The sequence below is a fragment of the Cinclus cinclus genome, chromosome 6 (genome assembly GCF_963662255.1).
Source record: "Cinclus cinclus chromosome 6, bCinCin1.1, whole genome shotgun sequence".
NCBI classification, from domain to species: domain Eukaryota; kingdom Metazoa; phylum Chordata; class Aves; order Passeriformes; family Cinclidae; genus Cinclus; species Cinclus cinclus.
The window spans coordinates 6,286,923-6,312,161 of record NC_085051.1 but is presented as its reverse complement, the minus strand read 5'-3'; the positions used below and the strand labels follow the sequence as shown (position 1 = coordinate 6,312,161).

The 25,239-nt window shown below is 39.2% G+C and overlaps 1 protein-coding gene across 1 annotated transcript in view; it reads left to right on the top strand.

Annotated features, from left to right (window-relative positions):
• The first annotated feature begins 274 nt into the window (after positions 1–274).
• ANO5 (anoctamin 5) overlaps positions 275–25,239 on the top strand; it is a 56,203-nt gene continuing 31,238 nt past the window's right edge. The window contains exons 1-5 of the mRNA XM_062495945.1: positions 275–388; positions 10,107–10,151; positions 12,500–12,564; positions 18,983–19,030; positions 24,600–24,644. Coding sequence (XP_062351929.1) covers positions 328–388; positions 10,107–10,151; positions 12,500–12,564; positions 18,983–19,030; positions 24,600–24,644 — 264 coding nt within the window. The 5' untranslated portion in view covers positions 275–327. The remainder of the gene's footprint in view (positions 389–10,106; positions 10,152–12,499; positions 12,565–18,982; positions 19,031–24,599; positions 24,645–25,239) is intronic.

Sequence of the window (25,239 nt, the reverse complement as noted above, 5' to 3'; positions counted from 1 at the left end):
TCCAGGTCCGTTCTGCTCCTGTGCGCGCACAAGCAGCTTGGGAAAGGACACGGCCGGGACAGCTGAGCCCGTATCACACATATCACAGCCCCCCGCTCTCAAGCACACCGCCCAGTTCGCGGGGTTGTCCCGTGCAGGGCAGGACTCCCCCCGGGTCCGCCGCCCTTCCCCCGGGGCCCGGCCCCGCTGCCGCGGCTCCCCCGCCCCGGCGCGGCCGCTCCGCCTCCGCGGGCAGTGCGCATGCATGAGGGGCCGCGCCTCTGAGTCACCGCTCCGCTCCGACCCGACCCGATCCGATCCGACCCGAGTCACCGCTCCCCGGCCACCATGAACCGCTTGGGGAAGAAAGCGAACGAGACCCTCATCGAGATGGCTCTGTCGGCGGACGGTAGGAGAGGGCGGGGAGGGGGGATGGCCGCTGTGATCCGCCCGTGCCCCCGGGGGGACGGTAGCGCTTCCTGCTCGGCGCTGGCTCCGGGCCCCGTGGGAGCGGCGCGGGTGGGCGGCAGCGGAGGCGAGCGTGCTCTGGGAGGTCTGGGGGGCTCTGGTTCCTCCCCAGGGTCTGCAGGCCGGTCTCTCTGACACGGGGCTGATCCCGGGTTGAATCCCGACTCCTCCTGCATCGAGCTTTTAATCCTTCGGCTTCCACTTGAGAAGAGCAGAAGCCACTTTTCCATGAGCATGATCCAGCTGCGATAAGGTCTTTATAATCCCCAAATAAACCTTTTAAACGAAGGTTCTCATATCACCGCCCTGCCAAGAACAAAAACCGGAGACTCCGCTAGATTTTAGTCTGACAAGACACAGCGGATACAAAGGCGGCTCTGCCGGAGAAACGAACTTGAGCGTCCCCGGAGCAGCCGCTGGGATGGGGCGCTGGTTCCTGGGGAAAGGCCGCTGAGGTTGCCCTTACGAGAAGGCTCGGAGCAGACCGGCTCACCTCACTGCGGAAGGTGTGAGCAGCCTTCTTCCCCTTCCCCTTTTCGCCCCATCCCAGATCTGCTGGCACTCCTCAGCTTTGGATAGACCCTGCAGCCAGGGGATGTGATTTGTGTCAGGGCCTTGCTTTTTTGCTATTGCCACGTTACAGTTTCCATTTCGTGCCGGTATGGTATGTCATTACTTGTAATAAATGTGGTCGTATTAGGATTTTGTAAAATAACATGACGCAATTGTGTGTTTATCAGCACCTCACCTGGCAACATGAATCAACAGTCAGATGTTAAGAGAGCACATTGATATTTTCAGAATGAGACTGTATTGTTGTTTTTTTAAAAAAAGGAAAATGCTGACCTAAAAAAATTTCTGTTTTGGGAATAATGCTTTGCCATCAGTCCTGGAAGTGAAAATTTTAAAGCAGCAAAGAGCCACTAAGTCCTTGTGTTGTCTCGGGTTATCTGTTGTCTTTCAAAGCTTGACTACACTGTCTCTTGAAAAAACATATATAGTGCCACTTTAAACAGCTCGAGCACTAGTGTCAAATCATGATTTTCAAAATATTTGGCAGTCTTGTTTCAGAGAGGTATGATGGCAATACTCACTGTGAAATTATCCAAAAGAAGCTCTTCATAGTGACAACAGGAGGGGTGTCCAGTTGTGGGGATGCAGGCATCCCCTGCAAGTGTCAGACAAAGGTTTGCCCCCTCTGGGATGGCCTGGTAGAGCTGGCAGGCTTCTTAGGAACACGAGCAGATGGATATTACAGCCTCCTGGCCAGTAATCCTGTTCCAAAGGGGATGTGAGAGACCTGAGTCATCGCCCGCTCCGCTGCCTGGGAGTAATGAAATGGCTGGGACTGAGCTGCTCTCTCCATGGGTTGTTCTTCTGAAGTACCTTGAGACTAAAAAATATTTACAGAACACACAAAATGTTCCCAGTTAGGGAATGATTCTATGAAGTCAGATTTGTAAACTTCATTCCTCAGTATTCAGTTTTCCCATGAGCCTTGTGGGGTTTTTATAGTCATAAGTAGTGAATATAAGGAGATTTGAGGGGTTTCAGTGTCCAAGGATGTTAAGGAGGATTTTCTATACAGCAGCACGTAACTCTCCATACAAAATCATGTTCTAATTCAGTTCAATTTTTTTAATGAACCACATTTAGAAAACAGAAACAAATTGAATATGGGATGAAGTAAGTAGGCTTTTTAAAGTTTATGTTAACACAGGTCTATACACTTCTTACAGATCTTTGTGATTTTAAGGAAAGGCCTCCTAAGGCTCTAGATATCTATATGTACAGGCAGGGCCTGTGTAAGTCAGTAGGAATAAGGCAGGAGAGAAAAAAATCTGCTACTTATTTTCTTTAAAGACATGTTTGTATTTGGAGAGTATGTGAGTATTGAATTCTAGTTTACTACTGCTTTTCATTAAACTTGAATGCTGGGGAACAGGTTATGGGGAGGCAAAAATGTATACCAGCAGCAGAAATAACTTGCCTGTTTAGAGCCTGTGTGCCAAAACTTTTACCTTGAAGGAAGCTTCCTGCTGAACTACATCTGTGTGAGGTAAAAAATCCCATTTTTGTGTGTGTGGTACTACTTTCTGTTGGAAGGTGTGTGTTATTTACCCCAAATAGTTAAGTCTAAGAAAACTGAACTTGCAAAATTGGAATGTAAATATCAGAGGAAGAAGGCTGCAATATGTTGCTAGGATTATTTATGTGTACATTCACTTCCAGTAACTTTTTTTGTCCCCAGCATGTTAATGCTACGGTAGCTGTGTTGTGGGATATATCCCAAGCCTGCCAGTTTTCTGGAAGCTTGCAGTTGGCTCCGTGCCGTGGTTTGAAGTATGCTGCCTTTGTACACATGACTCCTCTTCCAGAACTTCCAGGAGCCTGGTTTGTGGTCAAAATGCTCTAAGTGATCTCAATTCAAATGCTTACTTAGGTTGGTTGCCATCTTGCTTGTTTCCCTCTGAGAAAGGTGGAAAAATATCTGGGAAAGCCAGCGGCGTGACTTGCAAATGGTGCTTGTGCCAGTGTGTTGCCATCTTGCAGTACCTCAGCCTTCAGGGCCAAGTCCTGCTGTCATTTAATAAAATGATACTGCACTTATTTGGTCATATTCCATGCCAGTAACATAAAATACAGGCCTCTGTTCAAAACTACATCTGTCTCTAATTACTGTCGCAGTGTATGTAGTAATTTCTGATCTATTTGTGGAAATGTTGAATTGGATATCGTGTTCCCAGCGGCTAAACCAAGGGGTTTGTTAAGAGGAAAGCTGTTTGAAAGTTTATTCCTAAGGTAATGAAATAAAAGCTCCATGAAATTTAGACATAGTTCATAATATAAAAAGCAGGGGAGAAAATACTGTCTTAGCCCAGCCAATGTCTGATTTCTGAGTGGAATTTCTTTACTGGCTGCCATGCATTACTGCAGTGACACAGTATAAATACAGGTTGGGTATTGGAAGTTAAAGCACTTTGTAACAGAATACTCCTGTTAGTAGTAGGAAAACCTGCTTTTGGAACTCATCCCAACAATTTGTATCATATCACTGTATAGCTGTGATATTTTTGCATTTTTAGTGTAAAAAATGAAAACATCAAGCCCATTCCACTGCAGGTGTTAAATATGGATTTTTCTCCAAAGATTGTGTCAGTTAAAAAAAAAAAATTGCTCTTGGACAGCATTTTCATTTTAGGTGAGAGCCCTGCATATGAGATTAAACTTAGTGTCTGCAGTTCAGTGAGTGGCAAAGGAAAGATTAAGTCCCCTGCATGCTATTTAAATCCAGTAGCAATTATGTGAGATTTTCAGGCCACATTTTGGGAAGCCGGGAAATACAGCTGGGTTCACAGAATCATTAAGGTTGAGAAAGACCTTTGAGGTCCTTCAGGTGCAGAACTGGGTGATGGTCCTGCCGCCACAGGTGAAAGCATTTTAGGCCCTTTGTGACAAACAGCCTACAATTTCACCCTCTTGCTCAGGATATGAAAGAAAATGTTCTGCAGCTGTCTCTCCCTCACAACAGTTCCTGGAGGAATGGCTTGGCTCAGCTGAGGGGCATAGGTTCTGGATTGTGAATGCCAAATAAACACCAAGAAAGCCACCAGCATCTCTCCCGGTGTGTAATGCAGAGTGATTCCCTCTCCATCAGTTTGTCACTAAGGCATTGCCTGGTGTGCTGTGCTGTTCTGAGGTGCTCTCTATAGAAATAAACAGATAACTGTATCATAAAATGAAAGTGCACTTTAACTTGTATGTACAAAGACTTAATAATTACTGTGATACAAGGAAATACTAGGATAAGATAAAAGGGCACTGATGAAAATGTCCTTTTTAAATCGTCCTTGAGAACTGTTGCAATATAATTTGTAAAAAAACCCAAACAAACAAGCAAAACCACCAAGCAACCAAATACCATTGTCTTCATATTTAGTATCTTTAAAGCAATGAGTTGCATATGCACATGGAGGAGACAAACAGTCATCTAACTTAAACATGTCATCAGGAAGCTATAGGTAGTGTAAAAACATGATTAAATGTTAAGAGGCAAGGTAATAATGCAGTGAACTTTTGCACTAGTTTTTATTGTGATCTGGGGATTGAACCAAAAAGCAGTGTAATTGCCAGTTGTATTTTCTTATCTAGTAGGAGATAAGATTTTCTTTCTTAATAGTAATTTTGTTGTATTTGGTGATAGCTTTCCACGTGCATATGTGTATAAATGCACAAAGGGGAAGGAAGGTTCTTGTGTTGTATTGCTAGGGATAATTCTTGCAATTATGACATAGTTATGGAAGGATTTACAGTTATTTATTATACAGTTAGTTGTTTACAGTTATGTGCTAGAGCTGAATAACATTTCAGGAATTATTTATGGATTAAACATTGTGTGTGTAGTTACACATTGTGTAATATTGTGTATTTTGTTGTAACATCTATAGTATTTTGTGTTAAATACTGTAGGGGAGGATTGGGATTTGTTTACTTGGATTTTACTATATAAATGTATGTTTTTCATTGAAACCTAAAGCTTTTAAAGCTGTGGTGTTCATTCCTTTATTCACCCAGTGAGGACCAGTAGATGTAGTGAAGTTCCAAACACGACTTTTTAGGAAGTATGCCTTTGCATGAAGGGCAGTCTTCTAACAGGAAATCTCAAGGGATTCTCATCTTCTTTACTCAGCTCACATGGGTAAATATGAAATTTGAGGCCTTTGGCAAGATAGCAGGAACCCCAGCAAACTATGTGGGTAGGACTCATGATGCAGATGGTTGGCCTTTCATTTTCTGTACTAGCTGTAAATTAGAGAGGGTCCTCTGGTTTGTTATTCAGAGGAGTTGTCTTAACTGTTGGGTAGGAAATCAGAAAGTCTATGTTTACACAATTTATAGTGTGCTAGAAATATACCATGCCAACAAGTAATGGTTAGCAGATGTGGTTTTCAGACCACTTGATTCTTCAAACCACTTTGCCTACTTCCATTCTTTTAATTGACTGGTGCTTACATAAAAAAATTTAGGCAATGGAAGCCATGGCCCATTGCCCATATAATTTTTTTGATTGATAGGAACAGTTTCTATTTGGGATCAGCATAGGAATTCCAAAGTTGTTCCATCATTTTTAAAGTAATTCAGACAAAAACACTAATTCTTGCAATTCTTGTAAATCTTGCAAGTTTTGCATTTGTTTATAAAATGTCTTCCTAGACTGGTATGTTTTTTATGTTGTTTAATGTAAGAAAATTAAGTACTTTGTGAATAGTAGCAAAATTTCCAATTATGCATTTCATTGGAAACATAACCAAAAAAGTATTGAGTGAGGTAGTGCATCAGGAACCAGAAGGAAGAAAAATTTGGAGATTAAATTTGCCATGTGAAATTAAATGTCTGGATAACATGAAACTGAAGAATACCACCAGAAGGCAGTAAATTTGAGGTGAATTAAAAAAAAAATTGCTGTATTTGCATCATTAGTTTCCCAGTTTATGTATCCCTTTTCATTTACAGCATCTATAGAAAATTTCTCATGCAAGGGTAGGAATGTAATGTGTGTGCACAGAATGAACAGTGCATTAGGCTCTCCACTGCTTTTGGACACTTGTGTATTGCAAACATGGAAAGAAATTGGAAACTCCGTTGCCTAAGGGTTTCACTGGAAGTTGGAGAATCTATACATTAATGAATGATGCTGTGAGCTGGTGGGTGTATCTCTGGGCACAGCAGGAAAGCAAGTCTGTGCCTCGCACTTCTTGAAGTGCTCATGGTTGGTGGTTCCGTTGGGCTGTGATGAAAAACATTCCCAGTTCCTCTTTCTTCATCTTACCTTGAAGGAGGGGCAATAGCACTGCAGTCAGATGGTGCTGATAAAACCTGGCCCCCAATATATAAATACTCGTAAGGTCACAGAAGCACAGCACTAGTGCTTCATGAGTTGTCACAACTCCTGCAGTCTGGTGTTTCTACCACCCTGTTCTGCTGAGATTTATTTGTCATTCTAGTTCCTCTTACTTGCATGATTGTAAATGCTGTACAGTTGAAAAATACCTTTGTCCAACTATTCCTAGTCTGGGCTTTATTTTTTGATTGCATTTGAACCTGTTAATCAGTTGATGTGTATCATTCTGTGGAACAGTGATACTTGGAAGCTCTAAAGGCTCACAGCATGCTTTGAGTCTTGCCTGTGCTGGTACATAAAATACAGTGATGGCTGTTGCTTGAATTGCTTTAAAATGCTGTTCAAGTTCCGTGTTGCAACACTATGCTAATGGGTTTTTTTGCTAAAACCAGATTTGCACAACTTCTCTTTTTATGTAATGTATTCCCTTTTTTGCTATCCTGGTGGCTTTTAATCAAAAGGAGAGGTGGTTTTGTGGTTCTTTAAAAGGGAGACAGCTGAGGGTAAAAGTCCTGTTCTGATTTAAAATACCCAGTTACTATACTAGAGATTTGGACTAGGACTGTGTGTCTTTTCCAAATGCTGAATGATATTTTCTTACTGGTAGGAACAGATTTCCAAATACTTAGGCCTATGTAAAAGAGTTATTTTTCTGATGTGTTGATAAATACCTGTTCTCTGGAAGTACTTCTTTAATAATAAAACATGTGAAGAAAATTAATATGTCAGTGAAGCCTCCTATACTTGAATGCAATCTTCTTATTTTTAATGGACTAATAAAATATTTTAAAGTATTCCCAGTAGATGTGCTTGGATTCACTGAGAATATTTTCATTGTTAAATAGTTTTAAATTTTTAGAAGCATCTCTGTGTGTGCATGAATTACCACTTCAGACATCATTTTAAGATTGAACCTTTGGCTCAGGAGCACAGGGATTACTTGTCAGACAATGCCAGCTGGAGTAGCAGCCTTATTTTGCTTTTTCACAAGTCAGCTAGGTGGGTCTCCAGTTCCCAGTGGCAGCTCCATCTAGCATTGGAGGATATATGATTAGTATGTGCATAAGGTTGGTTGGTAAGTCATTGTAAAACTGCTTTCCTTAGATATGGAAGCACTTGCAATAGTCATTATGATGCTTACTTGGAAGGAGTGGATTTCTCTTTCGTGTTGGCCAGGCCAAGTGATCGAATAATGTCGGGGGTTTATTGAGGTGGTATCTTCAGGACATCTAGGAATATAACATTTTCTTTCACAGCATGTTAAAGGTGAATATCGGGAATTTGCTCCTTAGTACGAAGTAGCTACTTCATAACAACTGCAGTATAAGTTTCAGGATTTGTTAGGATTTTGCTGGTTTGTTTGTTTTTGTTTTGCCTGGACCACTGAAATTTTGCTCTAGGGATAAACATGTGTGTTAACTAATCTGCCAGTGTGTCAGACTATGTAGAACACTGTCAACGGCCTGCAAGCTCCTTGCTTGATTTTGTTGGCTGAAAAGGATGCTGTTGTTGTGTCTAAGAAAATTGTGGAAATAATTGAAAGCAGTATTTTGGAAACAATATTGAAATAGCAGAATCAGTAGTATTACTGTCTTTACTGCTGCTAAACAATGTTGTTAACACCTGCATGAGAATCCTGTCTGTGGCTTTTCCATGGAGGTCTTAGGTGTGCAAATGTAGATGATTTTATAGTTTTAGTAGCAAAACAAAATTTTGATCCCTAAAATTGTCTCTTCATCTGCCACCTGATTTTGGAAGCATTTAATACGTAAATGTTTTTCATGGTGTAAACAATCTGTCAGTTTGTGCTCGATGGAGATGACTCAGTTATGGAAGTTGGGGAAAAAAGAGAAACGCCTTCTCTTAGTCTGTGTTCTGATGCAGAGTTGCTCTGAACTGTGCCAGACTGCAGCATCTGTACACCAGCTGCACCATGCCCAGCTGTACCTCAAGTGCAGCATAATTCAGCCAAGCTTTTTTCTTTGCTGTCTCCCAGCAGACTTGGATTTACTGAGGGTGCTGAAGTAAAAGGATTGTCATCTTCCAGGGAAGTTGCAGATTAGGTACAGTTAAAGGGGCTAGAGAATCCGTGGCTGTGTTTATGCTAGTAATTAAAAAAGCCAAGGATCTTTTTCATTGGCTTTCAAAGATGAGTAGCACAGTCCAACCACACCTGTGTGGCTAAAATCCCTTCTCTCCCTAGCGAGGTAGACTTCTCCAAACTGTTTTGAAGACCAGACTGCAGTGTCCTCCAGAGTGTACTTCTCCATCTAGGAGAGTGCTGGAAGCTGAAGCCATTCTTCAAAGAGCACTAATAGTTGAGTGAGAAGTCCTGTGGTTAGGTCTGTCCTGGGCTTTTACTTGGCTAGGTGAGGCACCACTGCTGTGGCCAGGACATGACCTGTGACAGGTTGCATTTCTCTCAGAGAATGTGCAGTTCCTTTTTGTGATGCCACTTGGCTTGCTGCAGCTGTTATCAGAAAACAGGGTCAATGGGAGGCCTTCATTTACAATGCCATCCTTACTTTTTTGCAGCAGCACTGAACACATGTACTTTTTAACCTTTTCCTAGCTCATCAGTTTTGCCACGAAGAAAAACAAAATTACAAAACAAATTTGAACCATTGTAGAATTTGTGGTTGTCCAATTACATGAGAAGCCATTTTTTATGCTAGTTACAGAAATCATAAGATTACAATAATTGAAGTACCTTTTTTGTGAGTAAACTCAAAACTTTGTATTTTAAGAGATTAAATCAATCTTGATTATATTTTCAGTCTTCAGTACTGAATGTTAATTTGTGTTGTGGGCTACTGTTGTTCCCATCATTTGGGTCTGTAATTGAAGTAGAAATGGTCTATCATTCTTAGGGGTGGCATACCAAAAGTTTCTAAGTTAGTTGCCCTGTGGTTGGGTGTAGTTTGGGACTGCATATGTTGTCTTATACTGCAGAATTATAGGCCATAAAAGGCTTGCTTATTTACAGTAACATGTACGCTGCCAAGGCACATGTGTTCAAGGAGTTACAAACAGCTGTGTGAAGAATTCTAAGGCTGTTGAAGACACCAGTTACATTGGGAAAGAGGCATTTCTTTCAGCTAGGATATGTGTACTCCCATGAAGGCAAATGATTTGAACAAATACTAAAATGGTAAATTTCTGAAATAATTTAGTGAGCTTTAATAGTCATAGAGTTGTACTGCAGTTAATTTTGAACAAAAAAACATTTCAAAGAGTTTCTGCAATTTATACAAACAAATTTTATGATAAAGGGCCACTTAATTTAGTAAGTGTCCTTATTTGTTGTTCTTGGCATGGAGATATTTCTAGATCTGTTTATATAGGCAAAAGCATGTAGTGTTGGAGAACAAGGACATACCCTTAAATACGGAATTTTATCAGAATATTATTGTTTTACTCCCATCTTTAGATATGAAGCAGTAATTAAATGAAGAATTTTTAAAGCATTTTCTTGGCTAGTAGAAACTATTATGGTCCTCCCTGCTGCTGCTAAGGAAAAGTGGCATCCTTGTTTGTGTTGCTGAATAAGGTGTCTGGACAAAAAGGTGAATGTTGGTGTTCCAAGAGGAGTCTGTGCCATGCTTTCTGTTTAGGTCACAGCCTCTGGTAACCAGGGCTTATTCTTTTGCTTTATATAGCAGCTGTATTGTAAAAGATAGAGGAGAATTATGAAATGGGTTCATGTTAAAGTGAATTATACTTCTGGTTCTTACTGAAGTGTTTTTTCCTTTTAAAGATGACATTGCAATTCTCACCAAGTTCAAGCCATCACAGTCAGAAGGTACTGTACTAACTCATGTTTTACCTTCCTCCCTTTTGTTTGTTTCCTCTGTCCTTTCTTTTTCTTTTTTTTTTTTTTTTTTTTCTGCTGGGAGCCTCTTGGAAATCAGACTTCATTTAATGTGAGTCATTGGTATCGAGTGTGAGCCAGGCCTTTTGCAATGGGATTTGCAAGTCAATTGTTGTCTGTCTGTTGGCAGCTCTCCTGGTTAAGATCTAATTGTGTATTTACATTCATGGTGCTTGGTGCATTTCTGGGATGGGGCCTCCTTACACCTTCCTACATGATTTGGGTGTGCTTTGCTTGTGCTGCTTATGTTCAGGAATCAGATTACATGTTTTTCAAGGAGTGAACATACTGAGTATGTTGTACTTTTCAGTTAATACATGTTTTCCCTTCTCTTTTTACCTTCTCATGTGCTGCTCTAGAGTTTTTCAGGTGTATTCCAGTGGAACAGAGGTATCAAGAGGATTTCCTTCCACAAGTTGCATAAGTAATCAGCTATGGCACTGGGAAAGCATTTAAAATGTGGAACTCTGAATTATATTTGTTCTGAGGTTAGACTTTCACAATTAGAGAGAGGATAACATCCAGGAAAAAAAAAAACCTTACAAAAGCAGTTATAGGCCATTGAATCAGTTCAAGTTCCCTCATCAGTATAGGAAATAGAATGTCTGTGCTGCAAGGACAAGGTGCCCACTGTTCCTGGCCTGGAATGGGAGAGTTGTGTGACAAAATGTTTGGGCTTTCTGCTCTTGGGCCCTGGGCTGGTACTTTTGGCCAAGTCTGCAGTAGCCACCTGCTTCCTGGGGCTTTAGGCAGCACAGGTAGCACAGCGTGGTAGGGATGCTCCCATTCTTTATCCTGGTGCTCAGATTATATCTACTAATGCAGATTTCCTAGGTGTAGTTTGCTTTAGCAGAATAGCATGCAACAGTGTTAAATGTCTTGCCATTCAGAAACTTTTTTTATTGTATTTTACATATCATTGCCTGGTTTCCCATCGTATCATATGTATATAAATTACAGATTTTAAATGTTATAAATTACAGATTTTCTGTAAGTGAATTTAGAGAAAAAAATTGTAGGAAACAAAATGCTCTCCAGCTATACTTAAGTAGATTATTATGTATTTTTGAAGCTCCACTTTATATCCTGCTCCACTTTATATCTTGGATGCAATTTTGACATGAAATATTTGCACAAAAGGAAGAGTGCACTTGTTTCATTGGCAGAAACAGTCCAACTTTGGCTGTCTTGACAGTGGTCCAGTGTAAGTCTGTCCAGTCTAAGCTATACTCAGCAATGCTTCCTTAATGGAGAAAGAAGTAAGATGAATTCTCTTTTCTGAAATAAAGAGACACGATTTTTAGGTGCATGGTCTGGATTTTGATCATGTATTTTCAAAACTGCTTATTCTTTTCCATTGGTGGTGGAGTGATTTAGATGCCTGATTGAAGAGACTGATCTGCCTAATCAGCAGAGAGAGATGGTTGTTTACAAAAATCTTCTTGGAGCAGGAACCTAGGTTGGGGGCTTCAGAATTGCTCTACAGAGGAAACTGGTGACAGTATAAATTCAGAGGCACAAACCCAGCCACTAGCTCGATCCAGTTTAAGATTATGAAGGTATTAAATAGGATTTTCCCTTTAACATTTAACATTAACAGTGTCTTTGGTGAAATGACTATTTGTGGGAAAGTCATGTTGGAGTTCACAACTGTTGTTAAAATGAAGGCTTTTTTTTGTTTGGTTTATTGTTGCTGTTTTGGAGCTGGTTTTTTTGGGGGGGAGGGGGTGTTTGTTTGCTTGCTTTTTGTACAAGAAGCTAAGTAATTAAGTTCATATTACTATTCTTGATTCTGTTGTCATATCTCCATTACATGGGTATTTGTAGTCTTGAGATTATGCATCACTGACTTCTTAGCAAAAAATCATACCCCAGTTTGATTTCTAGCACACACTTCCAGAGGTAATTGAACTTCCATAACCAAGGCAGCAAAGCTCTGAGTATGAAACCCTCTTAGACCTAGCAGATATTTGAGACAAGAAAGCTAAGTGATGACATGAGTTGTTTGTTTTTTTTCTCTCACAGTTAAAAAAAACGTTTCTTTGAATGCAAGGTTACACCAAGGTAGTACAGACGGAGTATATTTTGTGTAACAGTATTTCTTCCCTTCTGAAGAACCATTCTTGAAGACTTTATGTATTATGCCTATTATGAGTATTATTTTCTATCCTTTACTTGTTCATAGTTCCATGCCTTCAAGGTCCACGTAATTTTCAGCTGCAACAGTATTTTAAAAAATGGGATTTATTTATATGAATCTCTTTTTCTGTATTCTGCAGGGGAAGAATGCAATGGACCTGAAACTATTTCAACTGCAGGATCAGAAATCCCAAGCAGCTCTGAGGTAAGGTACAGTATGAATGATGTTAGTTAAGGTACTACTTGGTAGGAAAAAAGAAGAATGGTTGTTGTGAAAAAGATAATTAGTTTTCAGAACTAGTATTTCTTGTAGATTGTCTTAAACCTCCTTCTTATCCATGTAAAAATTTTCTTCCTGTATAGTTTTGAAAGAGCAAAGCCATGAATATGACATGACACTCACTGTGTCTCAGGAGAGACTTAGCAGTGCTAGTGCTACAACACAGTAGTCAGTAGTGGTAGAAAACAGTATGAGCTTAATGGTATTTCCTGTATCAGTCTTGAAATGACAATCACATGATCTTTAAATGTTTTGACAATTGGAAAAATATACTGTTTTCTGCACAAACCAAACACTTTGTTTTGTGCTGTGTATCATATTGCTGGCTTGCTGGGAAATCAAGAGTTCCACTGCTCTAGGAGCCTTGTGACAGTGCAGCAAGATTCATGAGAAAGCAGATGAAGATTTGAGTTACTAGAGTACCACATTATGTGCCACATGCAAAGCTTCATCGCTGTACATTTTTTCACAGTACCTCATTGCTTAGTATGTACAGTACAAAATGTCTTGAAGAGGTAGCAGTGTGTGGCCAGTATTCAGTTGAGAAACTGGTCCAAAATGAGTATTGAAAATATGTGATCTTCACATTGGTATTTTATTGTATTGTTTTATTGTTTATTGTTGTTATGTGCTTAGAGGAAGATGGAAAGTTATAGGAAAAGAAACAACAGTTCTGTCAAAATAGGGTCTAATACTGGCCATAAGCACTGATCAGAAATTGTTGAATTGAGTGTTGAAAAGCTGCAGCCGTTCTGCTGAGCTTCTTAATAGTAAAATATGTCCTCAGCATCTTCTGAGAGCCAAATCTGGAGAGGGTCACACAAAGACAGAACTCGGAAGGACTTCCCAGGTTACAGATCTTTGTCTTCTTAGAGCATGCAGCCATATCATCCCAATGTTTTCATAAATTTACCAGTTCCATTTTAAAACTTGTTCCTATGTTCATCCTATTTATTCCCTTCTGAATCTGTAGTAGGAGTTGTAATCATCTTTTTCTCCAGGAAAATTTTCAGTGAACAGCCATATCAAATGCTTCACTGAACAATGGCCATCATATCATGATAAGCTGATTCTGTGCTACTTACCAGAGTCGCTGAATGGATGGAGATGACCAGTTTCACCAAAACTTGGAAGAAGTCACTACTTGAATTAGGACACATGAAAAGGCAGGAAGCATAGGAGAAAGAGTGCAATGTGTGTCATATATATAGAGAGAAATAGGAATTGAACCTTGTTTGAAGGATTCATGATGGGGTGGGAAAGGAGGAGGCTTTTATCTTCAGCACATTCATGTCTGGGAAAAATACATCTGGTTATCCTCTCAAAAATCTCTCCTTGGTAACTTCATGAAGCCTTTTCTCTTATTCTCTACTTACATGTTTCCTTGCATAAGTATTTTTCTTTTACTTTGTTATTAAATATCACAAAGTATTGTCATATAAGCAATATCAGTAAGTAGTTGGTAACTTGGGGGTCTTGTATTGTTGTTTTCATTGCTCCCTCTGAGACAACTTGTTTGGCCTTAGTTTCTTTCTGCAGATCAGGTGGTTATCTGATGTTTGCTTACATTTAAGTTAGTATTTTTCTCTGCTTTGCCCTGTCCTACCCAATGAACCCCAACACATTGTCATTTATCTGATTTTTGCTTTCTGTGCATTAGCCAGACATAAAGTTGCAGAGATACTCTTGATCTTCTTGTCCAGTTTCACACTCTTATCAGCCATGACAGGCTTAGTTCTTGATGATTAATGTTCTAGAATTCAGTTTAAGGCTATATTTAAAAGTTTTTCTATTAATTAATTGCAATAGTAAGATAGCCCCTACTATTTATGGGATTCTTTTCATATAATGCTAATCTTTTGTCTTCATGTGCTGTCACATCTTCAATTGTCTTCTGTATAAACTGGAAGAATTTCTTCCCTCTCAGTTCTTTGCTAGGCTGCCTTAACATCTTTGATGCATTCCTGTAGGAATTCAGCAGGATCTTCTATCCCAGCATGGTTTCTCCTCTTTTCACCAAGGCCTTTCTGAGCTCAAGTCAATATGCTTTGTTCTTGTTTTGACAGGTAGCACATTTCTCTATTAAATGATTTTTACCTCCATAAGAGGTTGGTAATTTTTTTTTGTCACTTAATAATGTTTCTGAAGTTAAAAAATATGAACATTTAGAATTTCTAAATCAATTTAAGTCAAGTAATTTTAAGACAGAAGGGGAATTAATTAAAAAAAACCACTGGGAAAGAGTTAAATGAACTTACATTCAGGTCACTGCTTCATTTTGCTCAGGCTGTCTGTTCTTTTGGAAGAGAAAAAACATAACATCCCTCAACAGGATGCTTCTCTTCAGCAGCACAGAGAAAAAGCTAAGGCCTTACTGTTGATTTAGCAACAGAGGAGGGAAAGAACAAATCTAGATTTAATATGGAGAGCAGAAATGTTACCCATCCATAATTCAGTGGGAGCTTGTGGGGTTTTTTTCTTTTGTAATCTGCAAAGGAATATGTGATTTGGATATAAGGAATGATGCAAGTAAAACAGAAAGTGAAGAACACTCTGTAGTGAGCCTGCCAGCATGTATACAAAAGTTGGATGAAGTCCAGGACTCAAAAAGCATTGGAGCACCAACCAGTGGTGCATTTGGTCCTTCATGATTTTGCATTCTTGTGTATTTCACCCTGGATTTTTTTTGTGTTTTGTTTTTTTAACTTCTTCTTGAGTCTCCCTATGTTCCTTATTCTTTAATCTTCCACAGGAACAAAAGAAGTAAGATCTTGGACTTGGCCTTCATCAGCTTTTCATGTTCCAAGACTTATAGCATAAGTAATTTCTAGATGCTTTGTCATGCAGGGAGGCAAGGAGATGTTTTCCACAAACAGCAGACTGGAGCAGGGGGAGAAAAAAGGATATAATGGGGGTATTTTCAAATAAGTGCTGCAGTGGGGGACTGCTTCTAATTATGGCCTTATTAAATCAGTAATGCACAGACAGTCACTTCTCTTAGGGATGGGCAACTGACTTAAGTAAACCCCTGTGTAGAATCTACCTGAATCAGTCTTTATGGAGCTCTTGTTCCAAGAAATACATAAATTCCTCTGGAAGTCCTTTCAAGCACATTGGAAAATGAATTAAATAAAACCTGAGAATGTTTTTTTCCTCTGTGTTTTCTATCTGTGCAGAGAGCACACCAGAGAAATATGCAATGGCGTGTCTGCTCAGGGATTGTAATTAGTTGTTCAGGTTACTAAGTAAATGAAGATGAAACACACTGACAAAATAGAGTTCCTATGCCTAACAGGAAAGGAGATCACTCAGTTATTTCAAGATTGGAGGAAAGGTTAAAAAATTGAATTTGTTTTACATTTTCTGATAATAAGAGTTTAGGCCATTCAGATGAGATAAATGTAAAATTAGTACAGCTTTTGTGCAAAATTGAATCACCAGTTTATCAAGATCTGTGGAGGTCCAGCTGTACAGAGGACTATTTTTAATTCCAGTTAAGAGGCACAAAGTAATTTGAAATGTTTGCTTAGTATGCGGACTCCACCTCATAAAAGGCAGGTGAATGCACTACTGTCTGAGTAAGACTGCAGGAACTGTGCCCTATTCTACCTGTAATGAGGTAGGAATTGATTTTGCACAGTTATACATTAAATTTTGACCTTTCTGTTAATTTCACACCAGTGAAATGCTTACTAAAAGCTCCTGCTAATCAGAATTTTCCATAATGTAACTTCATCATAAGAAAATCTGTGAACAAGCTGTCTTTATTTAAACCAGGTTAGCAGAATTAAATTGGCAAATTTATTAAAGCAATGCATTTTACCACAATTAACGCTTGATTCATAGGTTATTTTCTTTTTTTCAGAGCAGCAGGTATTGCAGTTGTTTCAACTTAATTGGTTAGGGTTTTTTTCTGAAGGAACACCATCATGCTGTGCATTACTTTTCATGCTTGTTCATTTTTCAGTTCAGACGAGTGGATCTTCAAGTAGAGAAACGTAAAATATCATTGTTAATATTGCAAAGATGGAAAAAAATAGTTTCAAAATCTAGAAAGAAGTACAAAAAGACTTGGAAGAAGTCTTAACAAAAGCACGAGGGCTGTTTTTTGGAGATCCAGAGTGCATTAAAGGCTAAAGAGACTAAAAGGGAGCAGCCCAACACTGCTGCTACCTCTGCCAGCCTCCTTGGTTTTCATCTCAACAAAGCTGGATTGAGTTGATTCTTGTTTTGCATGTCATGTGTTACCAATGTTGGAGCCCCTTTGTGCTGCACAGACTTTGGCATATCTGAAAAAGCAGTGTGTTCCTATCAGAGTACATGAAATGTGCAGGAGAAGGTGAGTGCCAGTTTAAAAATAGCTAATCCTAATGACTTGAGCTAATTAATTTCTGACAGTTATACTGAACAGAGTAAGATCTCATGACTAACAGGGAAGCATTTAACAGAATGCATAGGAATGTACAAAGGCCTCTGCTAGCTGTGCATCACAGCTTTGTGTTTCACTAAATGTAATCGAATATTATCCCTGGGTGAAGCAGTGTGGGCAGTGACACCAGTGGGTGGCTAAAACCTGTATTTGCATCTAACCATGGAGGAGGTGGTGAGCAGTGGGTGGGAGGACTATGGGATGGAGAGGCTGGATAAAAGCAGATGGAAGGGTACCAGTGTGGATGGGGGGGAATGTGTGCAATGAAGAGGTCAGGAGCCTTGAAAAAAGCAAGACACTGCTTTCACTGGTGTTCAGTTGGAACAGTGCTTTCCATGGCAAGTATTTACAGTGTATAATTGGAGAAAAACTTTCCACTTAAGTGTCTCAGTTCTTATTCCTCTACTGAAAGTGCAAGTTTTTCCAGTAGCATCAGTGACAGGAGTATTAGACCTCCAAACTCAGTTCAGACTATCTTATGGTAGGAGCACAGTGCAGCTGTTTATATTTCCATTGTTTTTCAGGGGTATTCCTTACCAAAAACCAGATCGATCTTTCTGTTTATTTTATTGCATTCTGAAAAGGACATTTTTTATTTACTTAGATAAGCAAATACCCAGACATGACATCATTAAAAAAGAATGTAAAGATGTGTGTATGTATTACCTGGTGTGCAACCAGGACAGGAATGGACCTTAGTGATTTCTCTCAAGAAGAATTGTAATGAAAGTGAAAAATGTTATTTAAAAAAAATAAAAAACATTACTTTATGAAAATTGGATTTGGGGTAATAAACTTTCTGAAATTCTGCTACTCTAAATCAGTAAATGATAGTATAATAATAAAATGCTGTTAATATTCTGCTTCTATTGAAAGTTAATTTAATTCCACTGAGAGCTATTGTGTTTTCATAATGGACTTGCACTGACTGGTTGCACTGTTTTAATCTGTCTGTGGTTTGTGTTCAAACCACACAGAAGCAAGACAAAACTAAAGTGTGATGATATTTACTAATTAGATACTGAGAAACGTTATTCATTCCAATAGCAGCACCTGAACTCAAAACCTATTGCTGCTGCAGGGCCACGGTGGCCACGTGTGTAGGATGCTTGTGCTCTGCAGAATCCTCTGCTCTTGGTGTTCCTGTCATACCTGTGTGGAGTCTGGCCTGAGGATGTTGCAGCAGCCTCCACACCAACGTACAGGAAAACAGGGAGCACCCAGATCTTGTACAATTAACATCAGGGTAGGGCCTCGCTGGGTGTGGATCAGAGCTGGAAACTGGGAAGCTGTCACTAGTCTCATTAGATGTAACTGCAATTACTGGTACCGATTTCCCTTGTCTACACTGTGAGGTTAAGGATTTGTCTCCTTGCATTTGTTTTCATTCAGTGTACGCTGTATAATTTCAGTTTGTAGTTAAAAAATAACCAGGTAAGGGGCAGCACATTTTTTCCGAATGCACAGTCACCTATGCTGTGTACATTTTCTCTCTTGGGTATCAAAATAAATAAGAGTACTATAAACGGTTGTTCTTCACCAGTTTATAAATGGCAATCTGTACCAACTTGTTCAGACTGTATTTTTTCTAATGGAAATGTTTAGTTCTTATAAAAAATGCATACTGTTTAACTCTTACCAAAAATTGTAATTATTGATGCTTAAAAATTGGTATGGACCATGTAAAAGTTGATAGTGTAGGCTAGAGACCAAGCTCCTCTGAGGAAGTAGAGGTTAGTTTAAACTCTGACTATCTCAATTGAAAATCCACCTATCACTCAGAAGAGCTTTTCAGCAACTTAAAACCAAGATCTACGTTGTTTCTTCTGAATTAGCCTTTAATTTTAATTCTGAATTAGCCTTTGCATCATCGCTAATAAAAAAATTGTGTTTTTCCCGTGATGCCACTGGCAGGGCCTAAACAGCACTGAGACTACTTTACTCATCCCTGAACATCAAGTGGTAAGCAGTAAGAAGTATTCATGCTTTCTTGCATGAATTTGTGTGGCGTCTTCTACGACAGTATGCCAAAATATCCCTCACCAGAAAATTTTCCAGTTTCAAGAATGCCATCCTTGTGAAAACAATTTTTTCTAGTTAATAAAAAATTAATGTGGTTTTGCCTTTATTCCTGGAGATGACTTAAAAGATAAATTGAATAAATCAAAAGGATAATAGACAAAATTGAGATGTTGAGATTGGTGGAGAAAACTGGAAAGTTTACTTTTTTATCATTGTTTTGGTTTGATGGGATATAGGATGTATTCTACTCTGGTGTTATTAACAAATGTGGGATTCCTTTTTATCATGATGGCCTGAGGGCTCTGTGAGTCAGCATGATACTTTAAAATGTTTTAAAGAGCAAGAAACAAATGTTGACATAATTTGAAATATGTTGCCTCTCTTTTATTTTTTTTTAATTGTAGTAAATAATAAGGAAAGGCTCAGAATAGCCACTTACTGAAATTCCCAAACAAGATAACTATATAAATTCTCAAATATATCGAAAAACTTAATCATTATTGTTTTATGGAGAAAAAGTATAAAAAGTCGTTTAAAATAACAGAAGAAGTACATGCTGAGGTGTGTTAAAACTGTCTGCTTGCTTACTTTGAGCTCTGGTGTCTTCCTTGCTTACTTTTGTCTTCTGGTGTCTAACACATACGCTCTCCTATCTTACTTTTTATTTTTCTTCGTTCTGTTCTTGTTTAATGTATTCTTTTATCCAGAGAGGCTTTTTATGTGCATTTATATTTCAGTGCAAATATCTTGGTGTCTTAACCTGCTTTGAAATGCATGTTTTCAAGCTTTCAGATTTTAATGTGGTTCAGAACTGAAACATGGGCTAAGGTGAAAGAAGCAGTTTTTGCAAGTTTTAGCTACAGGAAATACATGGGATTTTGTGTTTCTTTGAATGGGAAAGGTTATAGTTTTGTATGCAACCTTATAGCCTGCATGAAGTGTAACTGGAAATAGGGATGGCTGGTGTTAAGAGTACACACCTTTAAAGTGTCTTCAGTTGGGTGGATTCTTTCAAGGAAGAATAATGACAAGAACTTCATGGCAAGGGACTGGTAAAACAGGAACTGAGTGCATAAACCAGAAATACACATTTTCATTTTCAGGAAAATACCTGTGTATTTATATATGTTCTGTAAATGTATTTCCAGGAGCATTTTACTTTTGGAAATACATTTATATAATTTAGAAATGCATTTATAAAGTTATGTTTGAGTTCATATATATGTATAAATGTGTATATATATATATATATTTAGCATAGCAGCACTTATAGCCATGTGTTTTTCCTGTAGCATGTTTTAATTCAGTGAAAAAGAGGAGTATATAAGTATTCCATGCAAACTGGGGATCTAAGTGAAGGTGGTAACTTTATTTTAAAGCTGTGGAATGTTTCCTACCCTTCAGTTATGGAGACTTTTCTTGTATTGTGATTCAGCTTTCAAACTTTATATTTTTGTCCATTTTTGTATTCTGAAAGTTTTTCTGCCATAGATTGCTAATTCATAAATTACCTAGTTGCATTTTAATGTAGTTCTTTGGGGATTTTGTACTGTCTGTTTTATGTCTAACTTGCTGTGTGATTACCAAAGGTATGCAGTTAATAAAATAAATATTTTGTTTGTAGACTGTATCTTTTAAGCCAGCAAAATGTTACAAGTCAATTTAATGTTGTAGTTTCAGGTTGTTTTTTTTGTTTGTTTTTTTTTTTTTGCCTGGAAATGTAGGACTATGATAATGTATTTCCTTGATATGCTGATGGGGGATCATAAAAACCATTCCATGGTATTAATGTAACCTCTTGTCATTCTAGTTAGTCACAGCTAGAGGTGCTTCCCTGTGCTGTAACTAATGAAGCTGATGGGTTCCTTCACCTCTGCTTGGTATTGGTTGCTGCTTTGTTACTGAAAATGCTGCTCCAAACCACCTTACCAAAAAAAAAAAAAAAAAAAAAATCTATACAAGATGCAGAAGGAGAAGGGGGCTAAGATCTGAACCGGCAGTCCCTGCTCTGTGGGGTTGGACATTTGGGGAAAGCTTGAGGTCTGAGGTAGTGAATTTGAGAAGGATGTTTCTGAACATAGGCTCTTAAGGAACTTGCAGTTTTCTGACTGAATAATAATCTGGAAAGTACTGCTCTAGGATAAGTTTCCCTGTGTTTGAAGCGTGGACATAGAGAGGGCTGGGATATTTAGTAGCAGGGTGTATTTGGAGGAAGCTCCATGCCTACAAGGTGAGAGTTGTGCTAAGTAACCTGTAAGGATACATTTCCTGTCGGAAGGATAACCAGAAACAGAAATCCCTGAGAGTCCCATAAAACCAAGCCAGACGAATATTCAGGTACAATCTGCAAAACGTTTGCCTTTTGGGTGCTGCGATGCCGCTCACCCGTCGGGGGTGGCTGGCCACGCTGTCCGTGTGCCGGGCACCTGAGGCCGCAGAGACGCTCGGCACAGCGCCCGTGCCTCGGCTCCAGCCCACCGCGTCCCTCTCAAGCGCTCCCGGTGCCGGTGTTGGTGGTTGCTGCCTCTTCCAGCAGCTGCTTTACCCTCTCGGCTCCCTGTGCCCTGCTGTTTGCCTTGGCCCTGCAGCAGTGTCTCAGAGGCACCCGTGAGGTGAGGCAGCCCAGGACTCCTGAGCGAGCGTTCAGCAGTGCTGAACGGCGAGTCTGGGTGGAGCTGGATCTTGCGTGGGGCTGCCGGCCAGTGTTTACACGCCCGAAGCAGGCTGGGCAGAGCAGAACAGAACAGAACAGACCAGGGGCTCTTACAGCCTTACTGCGTCTTGAGCTGTGCTTTGTTTCCTTACTGAAATCCTCGTCTCTCCTGTCACCTGTCCTGTTGAGTGTGTGCTACCTGCTGCAGGGTTTTGGATTGTGTCTGAGGTGAGGACTGCAAGCCTAGGTGCTTGGAGGGTTGTTTGGCTGGACATGGTCCAATACCCCAGCCTCTGCTGGCTATCTAGAGAGAAACCATGAAATACAGGATAACTGAAACTATTGATACAATACCATATGAAACCTGTAAGCTTGCACTTATGCCACGCAAAAAGAAAATTTCTCTCTTCGTGTTATACCATTACAGCATTCAGTTAGGACATCTGTCTGCAAGCTGAGTGGTCACAGTTCTTGGGTAACTAGACTAATGAGGCTGGAAAGCTATTACAGGGTAACACGAGGGCATTACTTGTGTTTTGAACAGGTGGGATTTGTAATTTGCTTTGTAGTTGATGGATTTATTCAACTTTTTGAAAGCCCTGGTAAATGCTCACTGTTTGCAGTAACGTGATTTCATAGAATGCTACAGCGAAATTAGATTGGAAGGGACCTCCAGATGGACCTACTCAAGGCAGGACTGGCTTCAAATGTAGATCAGGTTGCACAGTGAGTGCAGATCAGTCCTGGCCTATTTTAATCAGGCTGTGTGATCTCTGAGGATGAAGATTATGCAGTCACTCTGGGCAATCTGTTGTGCCCATTCCCACTCAACCAACACACATCCAGAAGGAATTTTTCCTGTTGTGACTTGTGGTTGTTGCTTCTTGAGCTTTCACCATATGCCTTAGGGCTCCATCTCTTCTTTAGTTCCTCATTGGGTGTAACTTAATTACTAAAAAGCTTCAGCTTGCTGTCTGTACTGTGTTGGGAATTTTTAATTCGGTTACTTGTATTGCAGGAGGAACACATTTCAGAATATTTTCTGTGATGAGGTATAACTTCATTTAATAACTGCAGGTTGTTGAGGATCATTAACTGCATTCATGCAGTTCTGGAAACAGCTGTTAAGAAATAAGATGTATAAATCCACAATGTTTAATGATCCACTGATAGAATCAATGCAAATTATAAACTTTTTAAATACGTCGAACTTGTATAAACCTTTATGAACAAGCAAGACTGATCTTGTTCTCCTTGTGAAATCCAAATGCAGCAAAATGGAAGGCAAAAATTTATGGATTTAATAAGCAGGCCTGTCACTATCTGCAGTGAATAATCCTGTGTATAGAAGGAGAAGGAAGTGATAAGTATTCCCCTTCTAAAAGCAGCTCTGACAATGTCTTCTGCATCTTCTTAAATTGATAGTTAGAACTTTAATTGCTGAGGATTGTGATGCATCTTAGAAAACGACCAAATTTTGAAGGCAATAAAGATAAAATGCTTCTTCAATTGTATTGAATAATCTAATTATAACTATGCAACCAAATCAATGTGGGGTACTCCTTCAGCAGGAGCTTTTTTTTGAAGTAAGTATTGCTTATTGTTTTATTTCTTCTTTGTGTACATTAATTTAGTACACTAGAACAATTTCTGTGCTCATGAAGTCACTGGTTTTTAAATCTGTGGTTGGGGCAATTGCTAACGTAAGTTGCTAGAATGCACTTTGGGGTTCACTTACTGTAATGCTGAATAATTACAGTACTGTTGATTCTGTACAGATGTTAGTGTGGTTAAAACATGCATGCACTGTTTTAACTTGATTACATGGTATCTGAACTTGCAGTTTGTATGTAGTCACAATTTTTTTTGCAAAGAAAGACCTAAACCTGTAAGTACAAAATAGAACAGAGAAATGCTTTTTTCTTTTCTGCTATTGGATGCCTTGATTTTTGTGAGCCTTTTAATCATGCGAGATGGTGTACCACATTTGGAAGCAAAAGCATTTCTGAGGTAGCTGTCCAGATTTCAGCCATACAAAGTAATCTTACTGATCTGCTGAAAATATTTCTCAGTAAGATAAACAGCAAAAAACCTTAACAGAATTGCTGAAGAGGAAAGGCAAAGACTGGATAGCAGCATTTTCAGGAAGTAATTTATTTTAGCTTTTTTTTTTGTTCTGCATTGAGTTGCAACAGTATTTTGTAGCTCCCCAAGGGCTAAGATAGGAACGCGGGAATTCTCCTAACGCATGGCTGCTTCAAGTGTCTGATTTCAGTGGCTACCAGTGTGTCTAGTGAAGATGCATAAAGTTGTGCAGCACTATGGAACAATAGGATTTTCAATTATTTTTATTTAATTTCAGCTTAGCTAAAGATAAACACATGAATTACGTGTATATTATTACTTGTGGTTTTGTCAGCTCTGGAATTGTATAGTTGCCATTTGTCTTTTTGTGTCCCAGTGGGTCTGACCAAACACAAGTATAGCAGAAACATGCATGCACTATGCACAAGCCAGTGTTTTGGTGCCTTTACTCTACACTCAAAACCACTTTCTTACTGCTCTTTTTAAAATCTGCTTAAGTATCCAAACGATGGCAAGTAGTATTATAGGAGTCATAATCTTAAAACATATTTTTCACTGTCCAAACAGATTCCAGCCCAGCTTTGTCTTTAATAAAAAAGACATGATAATCATATTATTTGTGGGCACTTGTGTTTTTCTGATGGTTGGTGGCTTTTCCTAGCTTTAAAGGACGTGGATTTCTTGCTTGCTGTAGTTGAGCTGTATATGCTTGAAGCAGCTGGTTCTTGGAGAGAAACAGTGGGTCTGCTAACTACTTGTTGGTTATTCCAGCAGAGTGGAAGGAAGTATAATCTGTTCCTGAAGCGACGTCTCAGGGTAAAGCAGTGATGAATGCTATTGCAAGTGGCTTGGATGCTGCAGTAATAACATGCTTCACTGTGTGATGCCTTTTGTTAACTGGGAGCAAGGTTCACAGTTACAAATACATATTCTATGCTTTGCCAGGGAGCACATGCATCCTTGCATGGTATGAAAGGGAAAAGACGGGACATAATAATCTCTTCTGTTCCTACTCTAATAAAATAAAACCCCAATTCAGCCCTATACAAATACACTTTTGCTGATAGGTATGGTTGAAAAAATAACACCAACCTTCCTCAGCACATTTACATCTAAACCAGAATGTTTGCTTCTGTGGAAAGCACTTTGCTGTATGTGATTTGATAGAGCTGAATGTTGATGTGATAATAAATAACATTACCTAATGAGTTAACTTCCCTAGGAGAGTGAGGTTACAGTCTTTAATTTGCCTAACATTAACTACTGTGGCCTGATAGTGAAAAAGGTGGATGTTGTTACTAAGACATTCTGGCATGTTGGTAAATTAAAATATGGCCTTTAATAGATCAGTTGGAATACTAATTACTCTGTTACATTGATATATTTTATTAGGTATATTTTTTCCCGTGAA